The 26,718-nt window shown below is 39.0% G+C and overlaps 1 protein-coding gene across 4 annotated transcripts in view; it reads left to right on the top strand.

Annotated features, from left to right (window-relative positions):
- The first annotated feature begins 18,376 nt into the window (after nt 1-18,376).
- LOC147164244 (arginine and glutamate-rich protein 1-B-like) overlaps nt 18,377-26,718 on the top strand; it is a 31,345-nt gene continuing 23,003 nt past the window's right edge. For all 4 annotated transcript variants that reach the window (XM_086091037.1, XM_086091036.1, XM_086091039.1 and 1 more), the window contains exon 1: nt 18,377-18,910. In XM_086091037.1, the coding sequence (XP_085947163.1) occupies nt 18,585-18,910 (326 nt within the window). In that variant the 5' untranslated portion in view covers nt 18,377-18,584. The remainder of the gene's footprint in view (nt 18,911-26,718) is intronic.

Consider the following 26,718-nt stretch of genomic DNA (forward strand, 5'->3'; position numbering starts at 1 on the left):
AGCGAACAACACACTGCAGTCTGTGTCTGTCCTTGGTAGTGGCCCCAACGTACCGCACAGTAATGGAGGAAGTGAGGATGGACTCAACTATGGCAGTGTAGAATTGAACCATCATCTTAGCTGGCACCTTCAGTTTACTCAGCTGCCGCAAGAAAAACATCCTCTGCTGAGCCTTCTTGATGAGGGAGCGGATGGTCATCTCCCACTTGAGGTTTCGGGTGATGGTGGTACCTACATTGGAGATGGAAGTGTCTGTCAAGGTGAGGGGGAGTAGTGAAGCTGGCGCTTTCCGGAAGTCTACTACCATCTCCACTGTCTTCTGGGCATTTAACACTAAGTTGTTGCTGGCACACCAGGATACCAGACGGTCCACTTCCCTGCTGTAGTCAGACTCATCACCATCTGAGTTGATTCCAATGAGGGTGGAGTCATCTGCAAACTTAATCAGCTTGACAGACTGATGGCCAGAGGTGCAACAGTGTGGAGGCAGAAGAGCAGGGGGGAAAGTACACAGCCTTGAGGGGAACCGGTGCTGATGATCCGGGTGTCCTAGACAATCTTACCCAACCTCACATGCTGTCTCCTGTCTGTTAATTACAATTTCAATTATTACACTCCACAATTACAAATCAGCATAATTGTAAAAAAATATTATTAATACAAATTTTTGAGTTGTTTAAGTTTATACATTTGCACCTTTTTTTAAGGGTGCATTGTGCCATTTAAAAAGGTCATGTTAAAGCTTTTTCTAAATCATGCATGCTCCACCAATGCCCAGATTAGTACGAAGAGCCCTGACTGTTTTACTCTGACTGCACTTATCAGCTTTTATCTTCCCTTTATAGTAGAGTGTGCGGACCCGCACACTCCATCGTTTCTTTGGGAAGGGGAGGTGCGGAGTTTTTCTTACCTCATTTGAAGTCATGTCTTCCTTTGTCAACTGTGGCTGTCGCTTTAAGATCGTACACATACTCGCATGCGCACCATGAACGAGCCTGACACAGATGCTGCAGTTACGCTTTGGGCCAGAGGTGGCAGTCGCGAGTAAAAAAGTGACAAACTGCACAAAGATCCTTCAAATGTTAAAATAATTAATCTAATAAATTTTGCTTAATCCAAAAGGAACTTTCATAATTATAGTGTTTCATTTTTTTTTATTTGTCTTAACATTTTTTAGTTGTTGCATTCAGTTTTTATATAGAGTCCCAACTATTTGGGAATTGGGTTTGTAAATAAATAAATAAATAAATACATTCGGTTTGGTCCAAAAGGAACTTACATAATTATAGTGTGCTTTCATAATCGAGCAGCCCTACCACTAATACAAAAATAAAAAATAAATCACAGAAGGGAGAAAATTCTTTACAATAATCTATATTCACTGACAATGAACACACAACATACATGTTAGAACACAGACATATCCATGTGGGCTATCATGTGATGGTATTTCCAGTCTGAGGGGGGAAAAAATCGGCAGGTAACATTTGCACAACTTGGCCAAACAGGGAAACCTGTCCTCGCTCTAGACAAGGGTAGGATACAATATGTACATTCTTCTGCTTTGTTTTTTTTCCTTTCTACATGTTTCTAAATGCTTTCTGTTTGTCAAAATGTGTCAAATGTCTTGTGTATGCAGATGACACGGTCCTTTATTGTTCCTCTTATTCAGGGGTAGGAACACTGGTCCTCAAGAGCCACTGTCCTGCCTGTTTTCAATATCTCCCTCCTCCAACACAGCTGACTCATAAAAAGCTAATCAGCAAGCTCTGCTTCAATGAATAAGGTTTGTTGGTGGAGGGAGAGATCTAAAACAGGCAGGACAGTGGCTCTCGAGGATCAGGGATCCCTACCCCTGCTTTATTGCAATTGGATAAGCTTTTTACTTTTTTACAATCTCCCTGTGATATTGTGCAGTCTCATTTAAAGGGACAGTGTGTAGAATTGTTCTACTTTTCAATGTTCATTCATTAAAAAAACAACACTATTCATTTCAATAATATGTTAACATATAGTAAATAAGTTCTGTCACATGACCATAAATTTTTTAAATATAATCATAGGTCAAGTAATCACTAATTATATTACATAGGTTGCACTGCACCTTACAGAAAGCTCATGTCTGGTGAACTCCGGGTGGGCTGTTTGCTTGGGGGCTTTGTGGTACCGCCCTTCTAGATCGTATAAGAATGTTGTAAGTGTCTGAAATCTTTGCACTAGTGAGAGGCTGCAGCCATTGTCTGGAACTCATTTGTGCCCGGAATATTCTGTAGAAATAAAAGCTTCGAAGCAACTGTTCATCGATCTCCAGCCTGTATTCGGATAACCAACATTCTCGTAATCACGTGACTGCCCTATGACGGACGGCGGAAGGAAATGATTGTTGAATGGAAGTGGGCGTGACCCGGAGCGACTTAGTGACTGTTATTTTACAAATTAAAAGTTATTATTGACCATAGAGCCATGCAATATATTACTTCAACCAAAGGTCGCCTGTCAGTCGAAGTTTGAAAACAGCCCTTTACCTTCTGTTGCCTGCTGTTTTTACCAAGTTAATCAAATCGCCGACTTTGCCATAATTCACAGCCGCACGAACTATATCATTATGTAGTCAATGCCGTCTAGTTGAGTGTACGTTTACTTGTAAAATGTACGTTTACTTGTAAAATGTATGAACATTCATCTACTAATTACAACATTTATCTACTAACCTCGCAAAAAATGATCGCTGCAAATCTGTAAATACTTTGTGGCCTGCCAGTCTTTTCTGTTGATATGCGATAATCGATTAGATAAAGGACTTTACGCTGTACGAGATTCAATGGTTACAATACAGGCAAGTGGCTCTTTTGCCGTCCAGCGTCCTGGAGGGGGCGTTCCCATGAGGGCTGTGACGTCACGTGCAAAAGGTCAATATTGTACAGTCTATCTAATTGCAGTTTTCTCAAATGACGTTTGTAGTAATAAATTGATTGCTATATGTAAGCCTAGGACACTACAACTGTGAAGATGTGCTGCATGGCGTGTGCCTCAAAATGCACACGCTTTGAACTTAGGTAATTGCATTCTATTCATTCATCACTAGATGGCAATTTAAAAAAAAATCTACACACTCACTTTAAAATGGGGAAGGTCATAGTTCAATTCCTGCTTGGACCACATTTTAGCACAACTTCAATTTCACATAATAATCACTGTCCAATTATTTAAAGCTGCTCTTTGTAACAATTTGCCCAAAAATGTCTTTACAATAGTGTTTTTATTTGACAATTGATGACTGAAACATCTTCGGGATTCGGTTTCGAATTTCCCGCCCTCTGTCTGCAAATGTAATGTCATTTGCGCATTGTGTACGTGAAGAAGGGTATGTATTGTGGGGCTCCGGGTGGCGGAGTGGTAACCGTCACTTGCCTTCGGTGCAGGTTGGAAGCCTGGGAGACCATATATGTGTGTGAGTGCACCCCAAAAAATAAAAGTATGTATTGTGCAGTTTCATTTTTCATCAACAGGTGGCAGTAGTGACTCCAAATTGAATTTTCTACATTCAGTAGCTTTAAGGACAATGAAATGTTCCTTGGTCATAAAGGGGTATTGCGACTAAATGGGCGAAACGTGCACACAAGGCGGTGAAGTCCCTGGCCCTCATCAAGTTGGCAAAGTTTGACAATGCCGTTCCTGAGTGTGAGAGACTACATGAGTTATGAGTATTAATAAACACATTGAGTTAATTAAGTGGTGTAGGCTGGATGATTTTGCAAATAAATAAATAAATGCTAGCCAATCAAAAGAAAACATTAGCTAATGTGTTTACAAACTGCAACGAACAAACCTTCGAACGCGACCTTTTAAGTTTATGAGAAAACTATATTAGTCTTCACGATTCAATTTGTGTTTCTGCCAGGGTGGATGAGATAAAGGCCGTAAAATTGGGATGTACTAAAATGTGGTGATAGTTTAACTTTTATCAAATAAAAGGAGCACAACCTACACACACATTCTATTAGAGCCAAATCCTGTAGGAGTAAACAATGTATTCTTGATTTGCGTGTGCACAAGGGTAATTTACAATTAGAAAGGTTGTAAGTCTACAGTAGTTGAAGGAATTTTTTTCCTCTAATCATATTTAACATAACCTCTTTTATTTGGAATGTCAAATGAAATACCCAAACCTGGGAAAAAGATTGGTGGATTTCCAGAGCCCTATGATTTGTGTGTAGGTCGAGTAGGGGGTTAGATACGCGGTGCATTAATAAGGAACTTGCTCACCAGTTGGGTAACCTTTTGACCTTAACGCTTAACTTTTTTAGGCACTGCGCCTGGTGATGCTCACAACTGCTCAAAAGCTTCTCTTGGGGGCCGACTCCAGAATGGAATAAAGTCCAACCCCTCTCAAGAGGACTGGTACCTGAACTCAAGCTGTGTTGTTTGAGGTCAGCCTGACACATACCTTGTGACCCAAACCCTGAAAAATTCTGATTGCTCCTTTTTGGAATTTATTGACCCCGCATACCAGCTCAGTCTCCTTTCATGCCAGAGAGGTGATATTCCAGCTTCCAAGGGAAGCCGCCATCCAGCTCACTATGCACTTCTTGGTCCCTCCTACAGTTGGTGAGTTCATAGAAAAGAGGACCAAGGTAAAAGCCCAACCTTTAAAGAGGGGCCTCGGCGCCATGTCAGGGTGAGGGTCCAATCATTTTATTCATCATATGGGCTTTTTGAGCCGTGCTTTGTCTGGTCGTGGTAACAAATCTTCAGTAATCAACAGTTTGTAGCATTTGGTGTCTCATCTATCAATAAGTATACAAGGACAGTTTTGATATTCTGCAAACATAATAATGTGTTTCCTGTATACATTATGATGTTAGCAACCCTTTGGGTCTTCTGATAATCCATTCTGCACATATTTTGTCATGTTTCGGTTCTGTGGGGGGTTGTTTTTTTTGTTTGTTACGGGTGTTTTTGTTGTTTTTGTCTGCGGTTGGTGTTTTTGTCATGTGTTTCTGGTTTCTTCCCTTGTCTTGTTATTATTTGTAATTGCTTTCCTGCGATTCTTGTGTAAAGAGTTACGGTTGTCAACACTCGAGCCTTCCTCGATGCTGTCGCCGCTTTGCGTGACGTCACAAAAATAAAGACGAAAACAGTTCTGGATATGGATCAAGACTTGCTTTGGAAAATACTTCTTATCATCTGGGGAGCCCACTTTTATACAAAACATGACAGGTAAGACATGTTTGTATTTATTTACGGCATTTATTTGTTCCACCTCCCAAACGATTTTGGGACAAAGCCACTCACAAGGCCTTCATGATAATTGGTGAGTAGCAAAAATTATGTTATTGTGGTATGTCGAAAAAAGTGAATCATAGGAGGTGTATCAACTAACACTTGACTGAACATACTTCTCAAAATCACACAAGGATGATAAATAAGGACGTAACCAGGCATGCCAAAAACACATTTTATACATTTACATAGGTATTTAAGGTAAATCGTCAGATATGTGAATGCAAAACAGACACACCCCTCTGAGAATATTTTTGACCCATGAACGACCAGGATATAAGTGTTTCCGGTAATTTTGGTGTGAAAGTACTTTAAATGTAACATATTTAAAAGACAAATAGGCAAGAGTCCCAGTAGTTCAAGTTATCTCTACGGTGGCCAAACCAGGGACAAAGGGGTGTCTTCAACAAGTTAACCCAAGTTAACCCAATTGTGAACAAGCTTTGTCTATCAGACAAGGTCTCTATACATATACTGTTAGGTGAGTGCCCTATAGCAGTGCTTAGGAAGGCTACTATTTCAGCCTCTGTCAATGAAAGAGATGATGAGAAATACACAGAATCGAATGAAAAACTGTAAGATTAAAATTAAGTATAAATTAAGTAAAATTTAGACACATGGGCACACAAATCCCAGAACCTCCAAATCTTAACTGCACCAGAACCATGAACATATGGTGTCCTAACTTTCTTAAAAACGTGAAAGAAACTGGTTACTATTGATGGTGACAGCCAAATTAGGTTTGCTGTACTCATATGAGACTGAGCATACTGGATACACAAGACACAGAGGTTACATTACAAAGCTTAAAGGAGGGACAACACCATACTGTGTATGAGACAGCAGAGTGATGGATAAGATGGATCAATCACTTTCTCTGAGTTTAATCAGGACATCAGTCACCCAAACAGATGTAGATGATGGCTAAATTAAGCGGGGTGATGGAGGGAATAAGGCTGGCATAGCGCTAAATGCTGTTTATTACTATTTTTAACCAATAATAAAAGTCTTTATTGAAAGGAACTCAAAGACCCGTTGCGGTTTAAAAGTCAACAGACAGAATGAAAAGAGAAACGTACATTAATCAAACAGAACAAGCAGGAAAAAAATTAACTTAAAGCAAGCAGGGGGAAAAAAATTAACTTAAAGCAAGAGTAAAAAACAAAAAATAATTATTTAGAGTGACATGTTTTTCCAATCGATTCAGAAGAACAATGAAGATAAATGCACAAAAAGAACAAGAGATGGAGTAAACAAAACCAGTAAGGCCTGCATACGGCGTTGAATTACCCTGTCAAGTAAGCCTGGCATATGTTGATCCATTACAGTTACAATGCAGCTGGCGGGAAAGCACCAGCATACATAAATAAACAAGACGTCAGTTACACAAACAGTTAAACTTTTGACTTTCTGTGCCACATTCAAGTCATATTCTTTAAAGTTACTGTATATTGTCGGCCACATAGCATATTTGCCTAAAGCCTGGTTCACACGGCAGGAGAATTGGCCCGATGTTAGCCCTGAAATTCCCCTCCCAACAATGGCAAGGACGTAACGACACGCAAACGATAATCTGAACAGATAATCCTGCCATGTGTGTTGAAACCACACACGCCGCATCCCGATATCGGCGCTCGTAAAGACCTCCGACTGGAAATCGGGATATTCAACATGTTGGGTTGTTTTGGCCCGACTTCGCTCCGTGTGCGGTGTGCTGTTTGACAGTGACGTGCAGCCAATCAGAAAGAAGCCGGTGGGGAATCCAAAATCAAAACACTCCTTTTTTATTTTTCGTTAAACTAATTTTATTTTTTAAACACACACACATCACACATACTACACAACATGGTCTCCGAGTGGGACGCGAACCCGCGTTGCTAGCACCGAGGGCAAGCGATGCCTCGCCGCCCAGAGCCCATTTACACTCCTTTAAACAACGCCTTTTCTTTTTATGCCGCTTTTTCGGCTGAAAACCAGGAAGTATCGCGACTGCCCAGAGGAAAACTTTATTGCTCAAAGCTCGTCTATGTCTCGTGAGGCAAATTTGAGAATCTCACCACAGTCTCATTTTACTCTCTCTTTTGTCTCAAACGTTTCTCATTTGTTTCTCCTAAAACTCACTAGGAGAAATAAGGGAGACATAGCAATTAAAGAGGGAGTCATATTTGAGACTCAATGGAGATAACTTTGAGATCTAAATTCAAGGAGAAAATGAGCATAAGGAAAAATAAATGAGACTATGTGAGACAAATGTGAGAATCTCATCTCAGTCTTATTTTACTCTCTCTTTTTTCTCAAACGTTTCTCATTTGTTTCTCATAAAATTCACGAGGAGAAATAAAGGAGACATTGCAAATATAGAGGGGAGTCAAACGTGAGACTTACTGGAGATAACTTGGAGATCTCCAAGGAGAAAATGAGCAATACTGAGATACTATTAAGCAAAATCTTACAAAAAAAACGTTATTGCTCAAAGCTTATATTTAAAATCAACATCAAAGGCAAATGTTTTAAATGAATTGCCAAAGACAAAAATCAACAAAATTTTTGCTTGAATTATAGTTTTGAAATCTTAAATTGTAGTTGCAGTTGTTTTTTAAAAGCATTTTTGTTATTTTATTTTGTTAATGAAAATGTTTTTTTCAATTTTTGTTTTACTTAACTAAAACAACGTAGGTAAGGACGCAGACATATAGTCATTTGGCTTTATAATTCTATAGATAATGACAGATGAGCTGACAGACAAATTAATTTCCCTTTTGGGATGAATAAAGTGTTCTGGATCCAACTTAATCATAATATTCTTTATTAAATTCAACAAAGCACTGAACAAAAATAACTTGAAAAAGGCACATTTTATATACAATTACTGTAGCTAAAATTATCATTATACAAACAACAACAATGAACAGTTCCTCAAAAATGAAAATGTAACCATTATTCAATCACCCTCATGCATATGAAGTGTTAGGAGAGGTTTCTGTATCATCCGAACACCTAGGGGGGCTGACGGTAGTTGAGTGTTGGGAAGATCCAGAAACCTCTCCGAACACTTCAACTACATGAGGGTGAATGGATAAAAGTTTAATTTCTGGCTAATTATGCTTTTAACTACAAAGTGAAACAGATACTGTATCTGCCTCCTAAAATTAATAAGTCTATTTTAAAGCTGTTTATTAATTTTTTTATTTTTTATTTTTTTACATGAGCAACAAATGCATTTGTTAATGAAGGCTTTCTTAATCTTACTTTTTTCAGCTGGTGTCCATCCTTCCATTATGCTACAGCGCATGATGTAAGCTGTTGATGATGTAATTCAGTTACATTTTGAGGAAATTTCAACAAGCAAAACATTAGTGTAAATGAAGCAATGTGATATATTGGGTTCTGTTGAGAAGCAATGCCAAATTTAGGGTACTAATCAGCCACGCCACCCCGTAATAAACAATTCAGTCTGATCTAAGGCTAGGCAATATGGCTGAACGTGTATTTTTACTTAACAGTAAACGTTCACATCAACCTCATGATTTATAGAAAACGCTTTCCTTTAAAGTGTATCTTAATAATGCATTTCAAATAGTTTGCAACCTTTCCGTTTACCTTTCGAATTGAACACTGCTGATCAGAAAACAAAAGCAATGTTGGAATATTTATGATGCTTGGATCTTTAAATAACAGTGACATGAAGAAAATTTACCAACTACGGTCATTTCCCTTTCCTCGTCTTTGACCACAAACTCCACTAAAAGGTTTAACTGTCATTGCCTGAAACAAGCAGAAGACCGTAATAAACTTTTTTGGTCAAGGTGCATTTTGATTACTGCGTTCTTTGATTATCATAGTTAGTAGTTATTATTACTCACAAGTTAAATTAACTATGGGTCTGGGTGCATTGTTGTTGAGCTGTAACTGTGTTTGTGGTTTTGGAAAAGGGAGTCGTGCACCTCAACAATATCAACAACACAGCATATAAGTTTCAAACATACTGTAAAAGACAGCAATACAGCAAAATCAAAATTAAGTGTTCAGAATCATTTACCTGTTCTGCTCTACTCCTCCTCATATTGGATTTTGTGGCCAGAACATTTTGGGAAAATAAAAAAAACATTCACAGCCTGAAACCTGAGAACAATTGACATTATATTAATATGTTATGTCATATTATGAACTTTGAAAACATACCAACATTACCTTAAAATGTTCCTCTTTGCCACATTTGTCTTCATGGTTAAGACCTGCGCATCTTCTTCCTCCCCATTAAGCCTGTGCAAAATTGCATCCCTGTCACTATTTTAAACACTTGGATGTGGTGGAAGTTAGTTTTCCTCAGCTCTCTTTGGATTCTTCTAATACTTTGTGGGTGTTGTTGGAAAACGGTTCTTTGTTTTCCCGTGTTCAGTCGGCGTGGGATCATTGCCGCTTGTCACGGTCACCCCCTGAGTTCTGTCTGTCATTTTGATTTTGTATCTTTTCAGTTTGTTGTTTAGTTAGCATTAACCAGTACCCATAGTGTTTTCTGTAAAATAAAGCACGCCAGTCTCGCCCGCACTCCTGCTGTGGTTCTCCTGCCTCCCTGCATTTTGGGTCCTCCACTTCACACGCCGACAGACACCACGCCGCTCCGTGACCACACCGTAACAGTGAGAAGGAAAACAAGTTACAGATAAACTTTGTTAATACATTTCTACACCATTACACTTACTTTAAAAACTAAACCTAACAACATGTAACATATTCTACTATTGTTATTCAATGTTCTGTCTTCAACTGTTATGATAGCATGTTAAAAATAACTTAAATAAGCTTCAATTATGTACTTAAGTACTCATGTCCCGTTTCAGTGCAGTTGGTTAGCTTACTAGCATATATTAGCAACACAGCACACCTAGCTTTCATTGCTAATAGATGATTAGCAATATAGCTTCAACGTTTAGGATGATTCAGAATAATTTCTTCAGTCAAACCACCTCTAAAGACCACGTATGCTAAGCTACAGGAGTGAAAAATGACGGAGTGATACACATTCTGTTAGTTTTATTTTTAATGCACATTTTACCAACCTGAAACACTGCCACTTTTAAATTCCCGCTCACAGCCACAGTAGTGTTGTGTCATTCAGTGAGTGAACGTGTTGCCAATTCCGGTTCAGGAATGATTCAGTGAGTGAACGTACTTTTGTTGCATAGACGAACGATTCAATGAACGAATCGTTTGAACGGTTATTTTTAATGAACTGATTCTAAAGATTCAGTTTAATTAAAATAACTGTCATCACTAAGCCACAGACTCAAAAGCACGTCTGTTGGCAAGTCGAGATTCTTCTTCTACGCGGTGTGTGTCTATCTGGTTAGAAACATGGTGCGCCACCTGGTGGTGTAACTGTGAAACAGCGATCCAACTTAGATATTATTCATTCATTTGCTATTTGTTTTATTAAATTGAAGCAAAACTCTGGTCAGATGGAAAAAGATTGTCTCGGCAGCACCTAACTAATTATTATGGCATTAAAAGAATAACTGCTGAGGAAAATTCTAGATAACCACAAACAGCAATGTCTGTGTCAAATAGACAAGACCTACCTAAATGTATTTGAAGCTATAAAATATCAAATGTAAAACGAAAGGGAAATAATATACTTACTCTTGAATCACAACAAAAATTGGTGACTGCTGTTTACCTTTGAAGAACTTCTCACCGGCACGTGACATGCGCATACACACATACTAAAATTAACATAAAACGAACACTGTCAAATAGCAATAGTATTTGTAGTGTAAAACAAACAAACCAGGAGCATACAATTACAAAAAACAACAACACTCCTCCAGAAGAAGTTGAAAGTGAAACTATATCACTCGGCTAATAATTGATTACCTTTTTCTTAATTAGGTTAAACTGTATTTTCATGCAATTGTGAGTACTACAGTTCTGATTCAGCAGTCATCCACATTTTGTTGTTTCGCAGAAACAAGTCGTTTTTTAAACTTTCTTTTTTACTTTCTTTAAAATCTTTTTTTGCACTGTACATTATGTAAATAATATACAGTATAATATATAAGAAATACAAGATCAATATGATTTATATATATATATATATATATATATATATATAAATAAAATATAAATTAGCGTTGTACAGTATAACTATAGAACTTGTGTTTCCCACAGATTTGAAATTTACTTGGGTGGGTGGACTCCGGCGGGGGAATGGGAGGGGGGTTGGACGGCAGGTGGGTCTCAGTCCTGTTAATACATCTACTCTTGCCTCACGATCCACAAGTGAGTGACGGCAAACTAACGTTACATTCGATATATCCTGTCGCAACATGTTTTTTTTCTTTTTAAATATATTTTTAATTGATTTTCTGGAAAACTTCTTGTGTGGTGGCCAATTTACTTGGGTGGCCGCCCAAGTATTAACTTGGTGTGGGAAACACTGAATTAATGGTACAAACAAATTTAGACAACCTGGACAAGACACAAGCGGTGAGCTGAGAAACACATACAAAATATGTGAGACCTTATTGAGATATCATCTAAAATTCCAAAGGAGGCTAATTTGAGATTAAGTGCATGGCATTGCTCCTGAGAAAAAGATGAGACACAGGAGCAACACACCTTAGTCTCAGTTTGATCTCACACCAATCTAATTGTTGTTTAGGAGAAGCAAATGAGACATGTTTGAGATCTCAAACATGTCTCATTTGTCCATTTCGTTTCCTCTGGGTGGTCCTGCATATTTGTTGACTCGGACGTCACGTTCAATCTCGAGAGGTTTTGCGAGACTTTCCGTCACATTTATAAATGAACTCAGCTCGTGTGTGGTGTGTTGATTGTGCAGTCTGGCGACACACCACACACGGTACTTTCAAAATTGTTATTCCCGTAATTTTTTCTCTTCACCTGTGGTGTGTCTCAGAGTTTGGAAGTCGACAATTTTAAAATCTTGCCGTGTGAACCAGGCGTCATATTTCAATATTCAATGTCTTAGGCAATTAAGATATGTAAGTGAACTGAGAAACACTCCTGTTTGCAATGACAAGAAATAATGCAGGAACTCATGAATCAGCCATTTGATTTATAACCTCTTTTTTTTTTTATCCCCTTGAGTGATTTTTCAGAATATGGCTCCTTCCTATTCACTAGTTTGTGAGCTTTCACACAGCAGCGGCTCATTGCTCATAACGTCATTGTGAACTCGGTCATCAGGAAACATCCATTGTTGGAGCACAGAACAGGAGCAAACAAGTGATGTTGATTGTGAACTCTGTGTGTGCGTGTGCGCGTGTGTGTGTGGCGGCAGTCAAACGGGTGTGTGTACCAGTGATAGATATGTTTCTCTTCCTGTTTGTAGGTTCTCAGGAGTGCTCTTGTTCCCATGCTGTGAATTTCACACGCATACATTACCATGCTTTCCCGTGTGCACTTTAGAAGACATGCAATGACAAAAAGAAAATGTTGGGTTTTTTTTAAACAGAAAGGGCTGCAAGACTTCCTAGCAGCATTGGTCCAATTAAAGGGCACAGCAAGGAAGAAGATTTCTGTGTTTAAGTTTAGGCTAAAATTGTCAACATTTGTGTGTTCCCCTTAAATTTCTGTTTAACAATCAGTATAGAGTATTTACAAGCAGTAAATTAAATAAAACTTGCATAAATTGAATGAAACCCCACTTGTAAATGCCTACAAACACCTTAATTTGACCATGTGACTGTGTTAGGGTTTAACTCATTCAAACCCAAAAACATGTAAATATGTTTTTTAATACTTTGTCCTTCACTCTTTTTTATGCAAGAGCATACAGAAAGCTTTGATGCAGCTTCTGGCATGAAGAGGTGGCTTAAAGTAGCACTAAGGAACTTTTCAACCATAATAAAATATTTCCATAACTCTTCTGATGAAACATCAACTTAAAACTAGTTGAATGGTACCTTTGTCGTGGCCTGAGGGGGTCTGTATCATTTTTACTGGCACTAAACAACTTTGAGGAGGATGGTAGGAACACTGCCGCACAAAAAACTACAAATGTGCTGACTGCTTTATGGCATGTCCCTTCCACTTTTCCCCATTCGTTACAAAGACAGAAGTCAATTTGAATGTCATCGCTCACTGGCGTAAGCTCAAAAATGACGCAATGCTTGGGTAGTACGTGCTCGTCCAAAGAGAGGAAAAACAGCCAAATTGTGTTCATCCCACTCTTTACAAAATAATGACTAGGGATAGACCGATTATCGGCCGGGACGATTATCGGTGCCGATATTTAGTAGCCTGGCAAGCCACATCCACTTTCTTGATAAAGAAAGTGGGTCTCTTTTCGACTAGTAGCCATGTAGATATTTGGCATGTTGACAAATATCGGCATCTGCCTTTTTACGAATGTGGAAGGCCGATAAAGCTGGTTTGTAGCTCACCGAGCGTCGAATGCTTGCGAACATAGGAAATGTAGGGTTTTCATCAGGATTTGTGAGATGTTCACAGTTTTTACCTTGCAAAAATTTTCAAACATATATATAATTTTTCACTGTCTGCAAAGATCTTTAAAACTTTTTACAAACTCTGACGAAAACCATAAATTAGCTACATTCGCATGCATTTGTCACTCAGTTAGATAAAGGGAAATTTTCATTAATGGATTTATTAAAATTTCCACTGAATAAAAGTATGATGCTGACACTGGGAACTCCCTACACTTTTTATTTTGAAAAAAAAAATAATAATAATTAAAAAAGAAGAAGAAATTAAGTTGAATTTTTTTATTTTTTTTATTTACAGTAGAAAACTTTAGGGAACTATTTACTTACTTACTTTTTAATTTAACTTAACACATGCTGATGACCCTCGAAGCTCCCTGCCATTTTTGCTATAATTTTTAAACAAAGCTGTTAATTATTTATATGTTTAAAATTCAAAGAAAAAGGTTACTGCAAATATCAGTTATTGGTCTCCGTGACTACTAATAATCGGTATGGGCTTGAAAAAATCACTAATAATGACCAGGTCATGCATTAGTAGACACCCGTTTATACAGTTTATCAGCAAATAAAAAAGTTGATATGGTGTTGAGTTGTAATTTAAATAAAGTCAACAAATTGGAAAAAATTGAACTTTTCCTTTGTTTCACAAAGAGGTTTAACATCTCGATTATCTACGTCCTAATGTATACTGGGGACGGGAATTAATAAGATTTGGCTTCATCCCGTCAGCCCTTTTTCTTTTTGGGTGTAATTATGTATGTGAAAATTGAATGTTGAAAATTGTCACAATGATTGTCCGAAAGGAAAACTTAACAAATAAAAACAAACAAACATCCATCTATTTTCAATACTGTGTGTTCTCATTAGGGTCACAGGTGTACTAAAAATTGGATGCTTATCTGTGAAATGTGAGCGGAAGATGGACTCATAGTTGTTCCTGTTCGTTAGGATTTTTTTTTTTTTTTTTTAGGCATCATCTTTTCCCCAGACAATAAGAGGTCAGGATTTTATAATCACCCAGGATTGCAATGCATGACTCATTCCTCCACTGTGAAATCCAAAGAAACACAAAGAAGGTGTGCTGGCTCAAGTTAATCCAAAAGTCCATTGCTGTCTCATGCGTGATCAAAGTTGGTCCTCTTCTTTCATTGGCACTTGCGCTGCCCTGCGGTTGTTCTTCAGCAGGAAACACTTAACAAACACAGGATCTCTTTCGAAAAAGGTTGCTATTGTCACATTGTCATGTTGATAGCCCAGGGGTCTTGGCATAAAATACTATTGAGTAAGGGGACCTGCAAGTAAGCCGGTTTACACATACATTTCCCTGAATAAGTTTTTTGACCTCAGGCTATGGACTGGAGAGGTGAAGAGGGGAGGGGATAGCTGAAATTTTTACCAGAATGAAGAGGCTGTCTAGGAGAGATATTGTTAGTTGTTTTGCCACAAAACAAGGGGAAAAAATTTAGCTTCAGTAAAATTATATAAAAACTGGTTATACTATCAAATATTAAATAGAAATGGTAGCAGTTTATTATAAATTATCAAACCAAATAGTAACTCACCCCCCACCTCGCTGATTTTACCTATGGCTAGTTAGCATTTTTCCAGGTTTTATTAGTAAATCAAAAGATCGCGTATATATATATATATATATATAGAAAGATAGATAGATAGATTTATGATATAAGAGGTATAGCATGTAAAAAGTTACCTTGATAGTAAAAATCAGTATGTGCAGTTTAAAAATGTAAAATCTAATTAAAATAACTCACGGCAGGTCTGCGGACCCGGCCCCATGTGTGTGTGTGTGTGTGTGTGTGCGTGTGTGTGTGTATGTGGGGGGGGGGGGTGCGTGTGTATTTGCGTGTGTGTGCGGGAGTGTGTGTAGGGGTGTGTGTGTGTATGTGTGTAAAAATGCTATAAATTATATAAACCTCCTCAGGCCATGGCAAAGGTAGCATTCAACTAGTTTTAAGTCAATGTTTCATCAGAAGAGATATGAACATATTTTATTAAGGTTGAAAAGTTCCCTAGTGCTTCTTTGGGGTCTTGGGCATGCACTGCATTTATAGCTTATTATGCCCGCTTGCCACTGGTATGCGCGCTTCTCTTGTAAAGCACAGAGCTATATGGGTACTGGAGTAAACGTGCACTTGGGGATGTGATGAGCGCACACACTTATATACTACATGTAAGCTTTTTGGGATCAAAACATGCATTGTCAAACAAGCGTACGGGTACCCTGACAGTACGTTCTTTGCGCGTTGAGAAGTACCTGAACGCTCAAGAGAGATTTTTAGAAGTGCCGGAGCTCCGTACCGGTGCGTACCGGCCCATTTAAAACACTGGGTACTGACCTGTAAATTGCTGTAATTAATTAATTAATTGCTATAATTGCTGTAATTGCTATGTCTATGTATTCTCGCAATGTCTATCAGAATATGCACTAACATGCAAATACAGTAGGCATATTTTTTAGAGATATTATTAACCTTTTAAAATGTATTTTATATTTGTATTTAAATGCAATAAATTTGTTCACGTTTTGGGTCCAATTATCTTGGAAGTGTTTTGTTTTGGTGGGGTTTCAAATGATTTACCATCATATTTGGGGACTCTACTAAGTATTTAGAGACTTTAAAGGCACTTAGGTCTTTGGTAGGGGCACAGGATGGCTCCAAATGGCCATGGGATAAAATGACCATTTTGGACACCCTACTTTGATTTCAGGCTACTGGTTGGAGATCAGTATTAGTTTTTTTTACCTCATAAACAGTGACCTTTTATCAAGTCTTATAAATTGTATTCAATTTGTTTAATTATACACTTACTTTTTCCTCTTCAAAAAAGTGCTTGCACTGAGGGAAGCCATTTTCGTTTGTGATGCAATCAAAGGTAACAAAGCTCCAACCCCTTCACATTTCATATAATTGAATAGCTCCAAATGTCCTCTCTTGACAATTCCGAGCTTACGTCAAAATGGCGTTAAACTTGGTGAAATAACATTCTCCGCTGATTGAAAAACATTGGACTTTGGGTCGTTGTAATATGATTTGTGAGGATTATTTTGATTTCAAAATGTAATGAAATGTCATTTGATTACTTTAACAATCTGCCTGGTTTGTATGTCAGTCACAGGCAAAAGCAATGCAAAACGCTGTTTGTATTCGCAGTGTAAAGGAACCATTTGCATTGCATTGCGTTGCGTTGCGTTGCATTGCTGAAATATCAGAAATGCGCGGCTGTTCGGAATTGTCAATAGAACACAAAAGGAGTTACTTCAGTTGTAGGCAGTAGGTGTAAGATATTACAATTTGAACTACTGGTAGTAAGGAGGAAGGTCGAGAATAGGGAGAGTTTGGGGAGTGTATGGTTGTGCTTGTGTTGTTTTCTTCAATGAAAGAATGATCAAAATACTTGTTTGCTGTGAACACAAACATCAGTAATAAAATGAGCACACAAATTATACCCATCGGAACAGTAGCTACTTCCTATTCCCAATTCCTAACATCCAGGCATTTCTGATATTTTCCCAATACAACGCAATGTAAATGCTTTCACTTTGTACAGTGAAAACAAACGGTGAAGCCTATTGTATTGCTTTTGCCTCTTATTATCATACAAACCAGCCAGATTGTTATAGTAGTCAAATGACATTGAAATCAAAATAATCCTCACAAATCAAATTACAACTATCTAAAGTCCATCCTTTTTAATGAGTGCAGCATGTAATTTCACCGAGTTGACCGCCATTTTGATTTGTGACGTAAGCTTGGAATTGTCAGTACATTGTTATTGACAATATCGAAATTATTCCACCAGTCACAATGGCGGTCTTATGCTGTATTCGAGGAGGGTTTGAAGTAGGATTTATCCCACTCGCAGCGTCCCAGTTCCGCCCTCAAGGCGTCTGAGGCAAATCTAAACAACAAACATGACTGATTCCGATAAATAAATTCTTTGTTGCTGTGGTTAACGCAGTCATTCCAAATCACGTTGTGTCACGTGAACATATGTCCTTTCATATGAACATTTGCCTCGAACGCTTTGAGGTCGGAACTGACACAATCCGAGTAGGATATTTCCCACTTTCCTCGAATGCAGCATTTTTCCTCGGTGAAATGACGCTCTCCACTCATTAAAAAGCATTGGAATTTGGATCATTGTAATTTGATTTGTGAGGATTATTTTGATTTGAATAAGTGATAAAATGTTGGTTGACTACTATAATAAATATACCTGGTTTGTAAGCTAGTCACAGGCAAAAGCAATACTAATACACCGTGAAAATGAAGTGTTGCATTGTGGACATTGCAGAAATGCCCGGATGTTCGGAATTGTATTACACAAAGTGCATCACTTTCAGTGGCTGGTATAACGGTTCCACAGCATCGCAACATAACAGTCATGAATGAGCTTTAAATAATATTAATTTTGAGTTAACTACAACAGGTTCATTTTCCAATATGTCCCTATAATAGACACTTCTTCTCCGTTACATCCCTGTTTTAGGAATCACTGGAATAGAGAATGACATTTCATTGGTTAAAAAGTCCCGAAGAATGCCGAATCAAAACCCAACTCCCTCCGCTTTGCATGATGGGAAAAATAGTATTCGTTAAATCGCCATCTTTGCTGGATACAAGCTAGCAAGCTCCAAACAACTGCTTTCGAATGACAATTTCTGTTAAAACACAACTGTTAAAGTGGGTACGATTGTTCATTTTAAACAAAAATAACTTAAGAAAGCGCGTTTGGGTTTGGTACTAAACGCTGGATACTGCTCACGCTTTACTGGTTAGTTAGCGTTTGACTAGTTAAGTGGTTAACATGGGCCGCTCTCGAAGCCGAAGCTCATCCCGGTCAAAACACTCCAAAAGCAGCAAGCACAGCAAGAAAAGGAGTCGGTCACGATCTAGAGACAGGGAGAGGTCAAAGAAGCGCTCCAAGTCAAGAGAATCGAAGAGGAACAGGCGCAGAGATTCACGTTCTCGTTCCCGGTCTGCCACAACCTCTTCTCGGAGGGACAGAGCGGCATCGCCGCCGGAGCGCATCGACATTTTTGGAAGGACATTGAGCAAGAGGAATGCCCTGGACGAAAAGCAGAGGAAGGAGGAGGAGGAAAGGAAAGCTGAAATGGAACGGCAAAGAAAAATGTAAGTACTGTATGTTGTACAAGACTTTAATAAACAGTCAGGTCCTCGCTAACATTTTCTGCTACATGGTAAGCTAACATTTCAAGTTAGCCTTGTGCTTTTGACAACGCTAGCCGTTAACACAGGGCTAAACTAGACAAGGCCTCAAATACATGGGGTCAACTACATATCGCTTTTAAGTTTAAACCTTACATCGTTTTTAAGTTTAAACCTTAATATGAATTATATGTTTGATCGGACCAGTGGTACATGAGTTTTACCCTGACTATGATTGATTTGTACTGAGGCGAAGGGTTTAATGAATCGAGCAATGTGATTGTTAGCAACTGCCCCACGCATTAGATCTCTTTTCAGCAGTTCGATGGTTCTATCTCATCAGTGTTAAAGTTGTTGATGGTATCCACTTTTACTTTAAGTAGGTTATCAAAATACATTTTCTAGTTAATTTTAAACCATTTTGAAATGGCACAAATGGTGATGTCAAGACTTTTTTTCGACTGGACAGCAAATTTGCCATATTAACTGGAGTTCTGATTAGGATTTAGCATATCTAAATTTCACAATGTAATATTTATCACGGTGCTGTGGGGAGGTAGTCAATATTAATAAAGCACATGATACTGTATAAACACTCACAATATTGTAAAAAGAAAGCTCATATTGGAACCGTGTGGTCCCCTCTGTCTGCTGACTTTACAAGTACTGTTATGTAGGGTGACCATATTCCCATTTATATAAAAAAAAAAAAGAGAGAGAGGACACTTGCCCCGCCCGGCTTTGAAATTGTGGTACCAGTCGCAGTTACACGTTGTACTTCACCTCCTATTAGTCACGCAATGCCAACCGGACATTTTTATGAATTTATAGAACCCCTGGACGCCCGAACAGGATGTAAGAAAATGGTCTATCCTCCAAAAGGATGTAAATTGGGGTGGCTGTTTTGCCATGACTGCAAATATCCTGTTAGCGTTATTTGGTTGGCCAGTCCCCAGAGTAAGAAATTCTTGGCCTGCTTTAAATCTGCTATTTTACCAAGATTAGTCTTCTTTACCAAGTTCACCCCTTCTATAGATCTCCTTTCACTTTTCAATTTGTTTTGTCACTGAAAATAGGTTGTTATCAGCATTACCAGCCAACTGTACCACATTTCATAAGAATTTACTACATTTCATAAGGATTTTATGTCTCAGACGACGCAGAGGCTGATAAGCGTCATGGGCACAGCGAGTGAAAGTAAGCTTGTCTTTCATAGTTCCTCCCGTATGGAGTGTATGAGAATACGACTGGCAGAACGAAAGCTGCGTAAGCCCATTGAACGCACCTTAGCCGCGTTTCCACCGCAGGATGTTCGGGTATGGGGAGGGGGACAGGACTAACACAGGAACCGTCCTCTCAATCGGCCCTCTTGTGGCCGTGTCTCCACTGCGGAGTATGGTCCTTTTGCGACATCACGTGTTTCGATTGACACGTAATCGCTGTGCGGCGGTTTCTCCTGTGACGCCACCCTAACGTAATCGTTGTGCGACGGTTTCTCCCGCGACGTCACCGAAGCGCGTCGGAAAACTCAGAACGAGGAAAACATGGTAGGCGAAGAAGCGGTTGCTGTTTTTCTGATTTTCATGTTTGTGTACATGGCGTGGATGGAAGGTTTGAATGAGAGGAGAGACAAATAATTTTAAAAGTCTATCAGTGAGTGGAAAGAAAATAAACAAAGGATTATAAGGAGAATCCTTTTGGTGGAAGAGTCCTTAGCAGAGAATGCACGTCGTCGTCGCACATGGATATAAAGGGTAAGATATTTATTTATATATATTTAGATTTTTTAAAGATTACGGATTTAAAAATGCATGCACATTTCATGTCGTGTTTATGCGTCTGGTTCAAACGATTAACTTTTATCTGTGTTGCAGAGTATTCTCCGACGCGCGCGGCGTGCTTATCCCATTGTTTGGGTTCACAAAAGAAGTGATGAATGGTGGAAAGTTGTGGTTCCGTATTTCTCCGATGAGCAGTGGCCGCAGAACTTCAGGATGTCATGGGAAACCTTTAGGTACCTGTGTGCAACCTGCGATGGAAAAGCAGGACACACATTTTTGCCTCTGCGTGCCACTCCAGCAAAGGGTTGCATTTGCAGTGTGGAAACTGGCAACAAATGAAGACTACAAAAGCATATGCCACTTGTTAGGAGTCAGCCGATCAACCACTTGCAAGTGTTTGAAGGATTTTTGTTCAGCTGTAGAAAATATACTTTGGCCTCAAGTTATTCAGTTCCCAGATGCAGACACACTACAGGAAATAGCTAATTTTTTGAAAATAGATGGGGACTTCCACAATGTATCGGTGCAATAGATGGATCGCATATCCCCATCTTAGCACCACAGGAGTACCATACACATTATTTTAACCGAAAAGGCTGGTATTCCATTGTCCTGCAGGCTGTTGTGGATGGCAAAGGACTCTTTTGGAATGTTTTTTGCTGGGCTTCCTGGCAGCATGCATGATGCCAGAGTTCTGCGCAGGTCTGGACATGGGAAAATGCTGGACACTGACGGCAAGTTCCCGGGACCAACACATGTCATTGAGGTACATGACATGGGCTACTACATACTGGGTGATGCTGCATATCCGCAGACCAACTTGCTCACGAAACCCTTCATGGACAATTGTCGCCTCACAGAAGAACAGACAAACTACAATTTCAGAATAAGCAGAGCTAGAGTGGTGCTGGAAAATGCTTTTGGGTAGCTAAAGAGCAGATGGCGCTGTCTTCTGATAAGAAATGACTAACACTGATTTGGTCAAATCGATGGTGATCACATGCTGTGTGCTCCACAACCTGTGTGAAAGCCATGGTGAGGACTTCAGACAGGAATGGGCAAATCCTGTTCACCTAAACCAGCTTAATGATGGGGTTGATACAGGTGGTGCGGCTCGTGCTGCTCTAATGCGCTACCTGAAAATACGTTAGCGTTCTACAGTGTCACTAGTGTTGTCTTTTAAGATAACAATACCATTTTTACATGTGTGGCTTGATTGCTGTAATTACTTTAGCTTGGAAACACATGTAAAAGCTGAAAGATGCAACTTCCTATTTCACGTGTAAACATGTTTGCTTTATGCCTTTTTTTTTGCTCGCTGTCATTCATTTTGTTTTTCTTTTTCTTTTTTTCATCTTGATCAGGGCAGGGGCAGACAAAACAGTTTTACTTCTTTCTGTCCCCTTTCATTTCTTTTACTTTATTCATTGCTTTATATTGTATTTTTTTATTTTACAAATTAATGAAATTAATTTAATTTCAATTAAACACATGAACAAATGTCAGCATTGAAGAGTCTTTATTTCAAAACACAAAAATTAAAATTTTAAATAAGGCACAATTATACACATTGTGAGAAAAAAAAAAAGATGTGCAATATAGTAAAAAGTGTGCAATAAAACGTAAAAACTAAACAAAAGCGTTCAGTCTGGGTCTTCAGTCCAAGGTGGGGGGTTGAGAATCGGCTGATTCCTATTGAAGAGGACCACAAGAACACCCCCGCCCCCCCAAGTCCCTGCTGAAACTGCCCTCCTCGACTCTTCAGCTTCCTGCCTACGCAGCATGTAGTGTGCAGCAGCAGCCCGTTCTTGCTGCTCTCTGGTCTCCTTCCTATCCTCCTCAACTTCCTTCAAGAGCTCTAATTCAAAGTCCCTTTTTCTCTTTCCTGCAGAAGAATTAAATGGAAAATAATCAGATTGAATACTCATAACACAGAAGTAAAATTTTTGTTTGTGTATTTTTTTCGGGAACAGCAAAAGACAAAATTAACCAGCAGTGTTATTTTCAGTTAGAATAAAAATACATCAAATTAATTCAAATTAAATACATCAAACATCATTACTGTCTCATGATATATGTATGTTGGATGATTAGGAACACTTTACAAGTTGTTTGAAAATAAGCTAATGTACATTACAAGTCAAATGTATATGTTGAATTAACAAAAGATGGATTAAATCAGCTCATATTATGATTTTTTTTTTTAAACAATTACTGTCTTGTGATGTATACCCTGGACTATTATGAACACGTCACACGTTAGAACAAAAAAAAAAAACAAATTGCTGGCAAGTATTGCAAGTTAAATGAGTGTCTTTAAATCTGCCGAATAAATATCCAATATCCAATTCAACTGTTTGTATACTCACTGTATACTCCTCCCAAAATGGCGAGGAGTGATGCAGGAGGTTGATTCCACAAACGAGACCTGCGTTGTCTCCGAGAGTTGCTGTAAAACACAGAAAACATGGACAAACATGAGAAACGTGCCATATCTACAGCACAAATAAGTAAACAAGCCAGTCTTCTTCCCACAAATTAACTGAGCTGTTTGGCTTCAACCTAGGCTGCGTGCTAGCCACTTAATAGGCTAACGTTAGCCTCTTTAGCAACAATGGCTGAAAACAACATGAAATAAAGGTGGAATGCTGTTATTACCTGTAGACAAAAGCTCGCCGGGACTTGAATCTCTGCTTTCCTCCACAGTTTCATTCATGGATGTCTGCCCAGTTCTAGTTGACTGTACCGCATGTTAATTTTGCGGTCAGAACCGCCCCGGCTGTTGTGATCTTTGTGCTTTCGATAAGTCTTGTTTCCGTTTCTTTATTTTTTTCGCGGGATTGCTTTGCTGTGTGGTGTATTCCAAGTGAATCGAGGTAGGCTGATATCTGCTGGTATATTTTCTCATTCCGCCGCAATGAGTCAAACCCCCTCTGTATTTCCTCCGTACCCTAGTAGGCAAGCAAGGCCTGCACATCCTCGTCTGTCCAGTTATCGTCCATTTTTATTTTTTTAAGAAAAATGTGTTCCTTCACTGCTGAGTAACACGCGCCTCTTCAGCTGGGGTTTAAAAACTCACTTTTTGGGTGGTTTGGATGGCGTCACATCCTGCCCTAGGTTTAGCCAATCAGCGCCGGACTCCGATCGGGACTTGTTTATCAGGCAGACGGATTACCTATCCTTGAGTATGACCTCCGCTCCGATCCTTAAGTTCCCGTAAATGTGGCTCGGTCGAGAAGGCTCCTGCAGTGGGGACACACACATACGGGGCTGGCCCCGTAAATTTACCCCGAAGTTCCTGTGGTGGAAATGCGGCTCTTTTGTCCACTGCAGGGCCAGGAGTGCTCTTGTTACAAAACATCATGACGGTTGGCTTGCCGTGGCTGTCGGCCATGTAAGAAAAAAGTTCCATGTGATGCTCAACGAGGAGTGGACAGTGCGTTAAGCCATCTTCCTGAGCCCTTTAGCACCCAAGCTAAAAGAGGCGTGCTGCTTAAGGCGTTTTCCGCATATTGGTAGACAGGCAGCCATGCATGTATGTGTACCTGCCTTTAAAACAGAGTTGGTGGGCTGTCTCGTATTTATTTTTTTAAGTACCGGTGCAAAAAAAAATTTTTATGCCGAGTAGGGCTGCACAATATATAGAAAAAATATTGAAATTGCGATATTGGCCCATGCAACATGCATATCGCAAAGACATGCAATAAGTTTCATATGGAATTTTATGCTTTTATCTGAATTTGACCAGTCAGCCGCTAACTAAAGTATGCACCGCCATCCAATTGTTGAACATTATCTCGATGTAATTACAATTAATTAACTAAGAATATATTGAGTTTGCTTATTTTGCTGCATGAACAAAAAAATTTCATGAGATACTAAAAATTTTATTTCTTTAGGTACATGTTAAATATCGCAATAATATATCGCTATATTCAGCAACTATATCACATATTGCATGATTTTCCAATATTGTGCAGTAGGTCTGCACGGTATATCGTTTGAACATCGCGATTGAGATGTGCGCATTCGCGATCGTCACATCGCAAGACGTGCGGTCTTTTTATCTTTTTTATTTTTATTTTTAGAACAAGCAAACATTCGTTTTGCTTCATAAAGGCAGCGAGCTACTCCATGCTCTGCACAGGCTGTCTCGCTCTCCTGCTGATCAGTGACCATCACAAGCCCCTGTATGACCAGTTCAAACTAAGAAGTGGGACCCGAGGTGAAACTTCATCTACTCGAAAAACAATTATAGACGCCAGCCAATCATGAATGCAATAACTTTTCACCTGGCGAAAAACATGGTGCCATCCAACACCGTAACTAAAGAGGGTAAAAAAAAAAAAAAGATCCACATGTCTGACAAGCGGTATAAAATGCCATCAGACAGATAATGCTGCAAACATGGTGAGGGCAGCTGCCTTAAACGAGTGGACCGGGCACAGGCTGCATCTTGCAGTTGGTGGGTTAATATCAGTCAATGGTTAATATACTAGTGTTTATATAATAATAATAATGTCTTATTTATGGTCCAAACAAATCTCATTACATTTATAATACAATTTGCATCTATTATAATGCTAATGATAATAATTTAATTAAAAATAAGACAAATATTTGTGGTAAGATGAAGAGTTTTTGCATTGGAATAAAACATTAAAGGATTAGTTCAACCCCAAAATGACTTTTTTCTATTGATTACTCATGCCATGGAGACTTGAGTACAATCATTTTTTTATTTTATTTGTCACATTGCTAAGACAAAAATTTGATTTGAAAAAAATTACCCACATTCATTACAATGGAGACCAAATGCAATGCACATTTGATATTATATGAATTCAATGGTGAGTTAAACAAATTCTTCCCAAACAGCTATTCAAGTTATCTGGTGAAAATTCTTCTATTTTTAACATCGCAATATATTGCAGACCCCCAAAAAGTAATTTTTTACCAATATAGTGCAGCCCTAACACTGCCAATAGCTTTTGGACGCCAAAACATCGAGGTACGGTACTGGTATCCCGCGCAACATTAAAGCCTCGTTTCCACCGACGGTATCTACCCTACTCTACTCATCTCTGCTCTGCTCTACTTGGCTCTACACCAAAAGGCAGTGCGTCTCCACTGCCATGGCCACCACCCGGGAGCCCCTCCTCACCTTGCCAGTGATGTCATGCTAAAGTGACCGCAGCTAGCGTGCACTGCACACACAGGCAAAAACAATAGAGAGCGCAAACAATGGTTTGTGCCTGTTTATTTCAGCAACCAGAAGACTGCATTCAATAATGTTAAAAAGGCTTGCACCTCTTCAAAAGCCCAAACATTATTCTGTTTGAAAGCCATTGTTGTCCTCTCTTCATCATTAATGGCAGCTGTTTTCCCGGGGTGGTGGATTGTGCAGCTGCACATTGATGACGACATGTCTCGAACCAATCATTGGCGTCCAAAATAATTACATCACGTTTTGGAACTGGGCTACTTTTTTTTAGAACGGCAAAGGAAGCAGGTACCAGAAAAAGCGAGTAGAGTAGAGTAGAGTAGAGTAGAGTAGAGTAGAGTAGAGTAGAGTAGAGTAGAGTAGAGTAGAGTAGAGTAGAGTAGAGTAGAGTAGAGTAGAGTAGAGTAGGGTAGGGTAGATTTGTTGGTGGAGACGGGGCGTTTGCAGAGTAGAGTAGAGTGGATTCTCGGCTCGCAATGTGTTAAAAACGAAGCATGTTTTGTATTTAAATACACACTATGTAATTCTCCTTATCGTACGTTTAGTTTTACAATTAACTTTAACTGGAGTGCTATTAAACAGCTTATAGGACACTTAGGGACAGCAGAATCCACCGATTTGCTCCGGGCTAGCTACAAGCTACATGGTGCATTCAGGGTCCTTTCACAATGTAGGGAACTTGTAAATGCGCCGCAGCAATTTGCACATTAATCGTTTCGATCGTAATGATCCAGAGAAGCCAAAATCGCTATAAAATTTTGGTTAAT

The sequence above is a fragment of the Leptonotus elevatus genome, chromosome 12 (genome assembly GCF_054856555.1).
Source record: "Leptonotus elevatus isolate MCC_2025b chromosome 12, RoL_Lele_1.0, whole genome shotgun sequence".
NCBI lineage: Eukaryota > Metazoa > Chordata > Actinopteri > Syngnathiformes > Syngnathidae > Leptonotus > Leptonotus elevatus.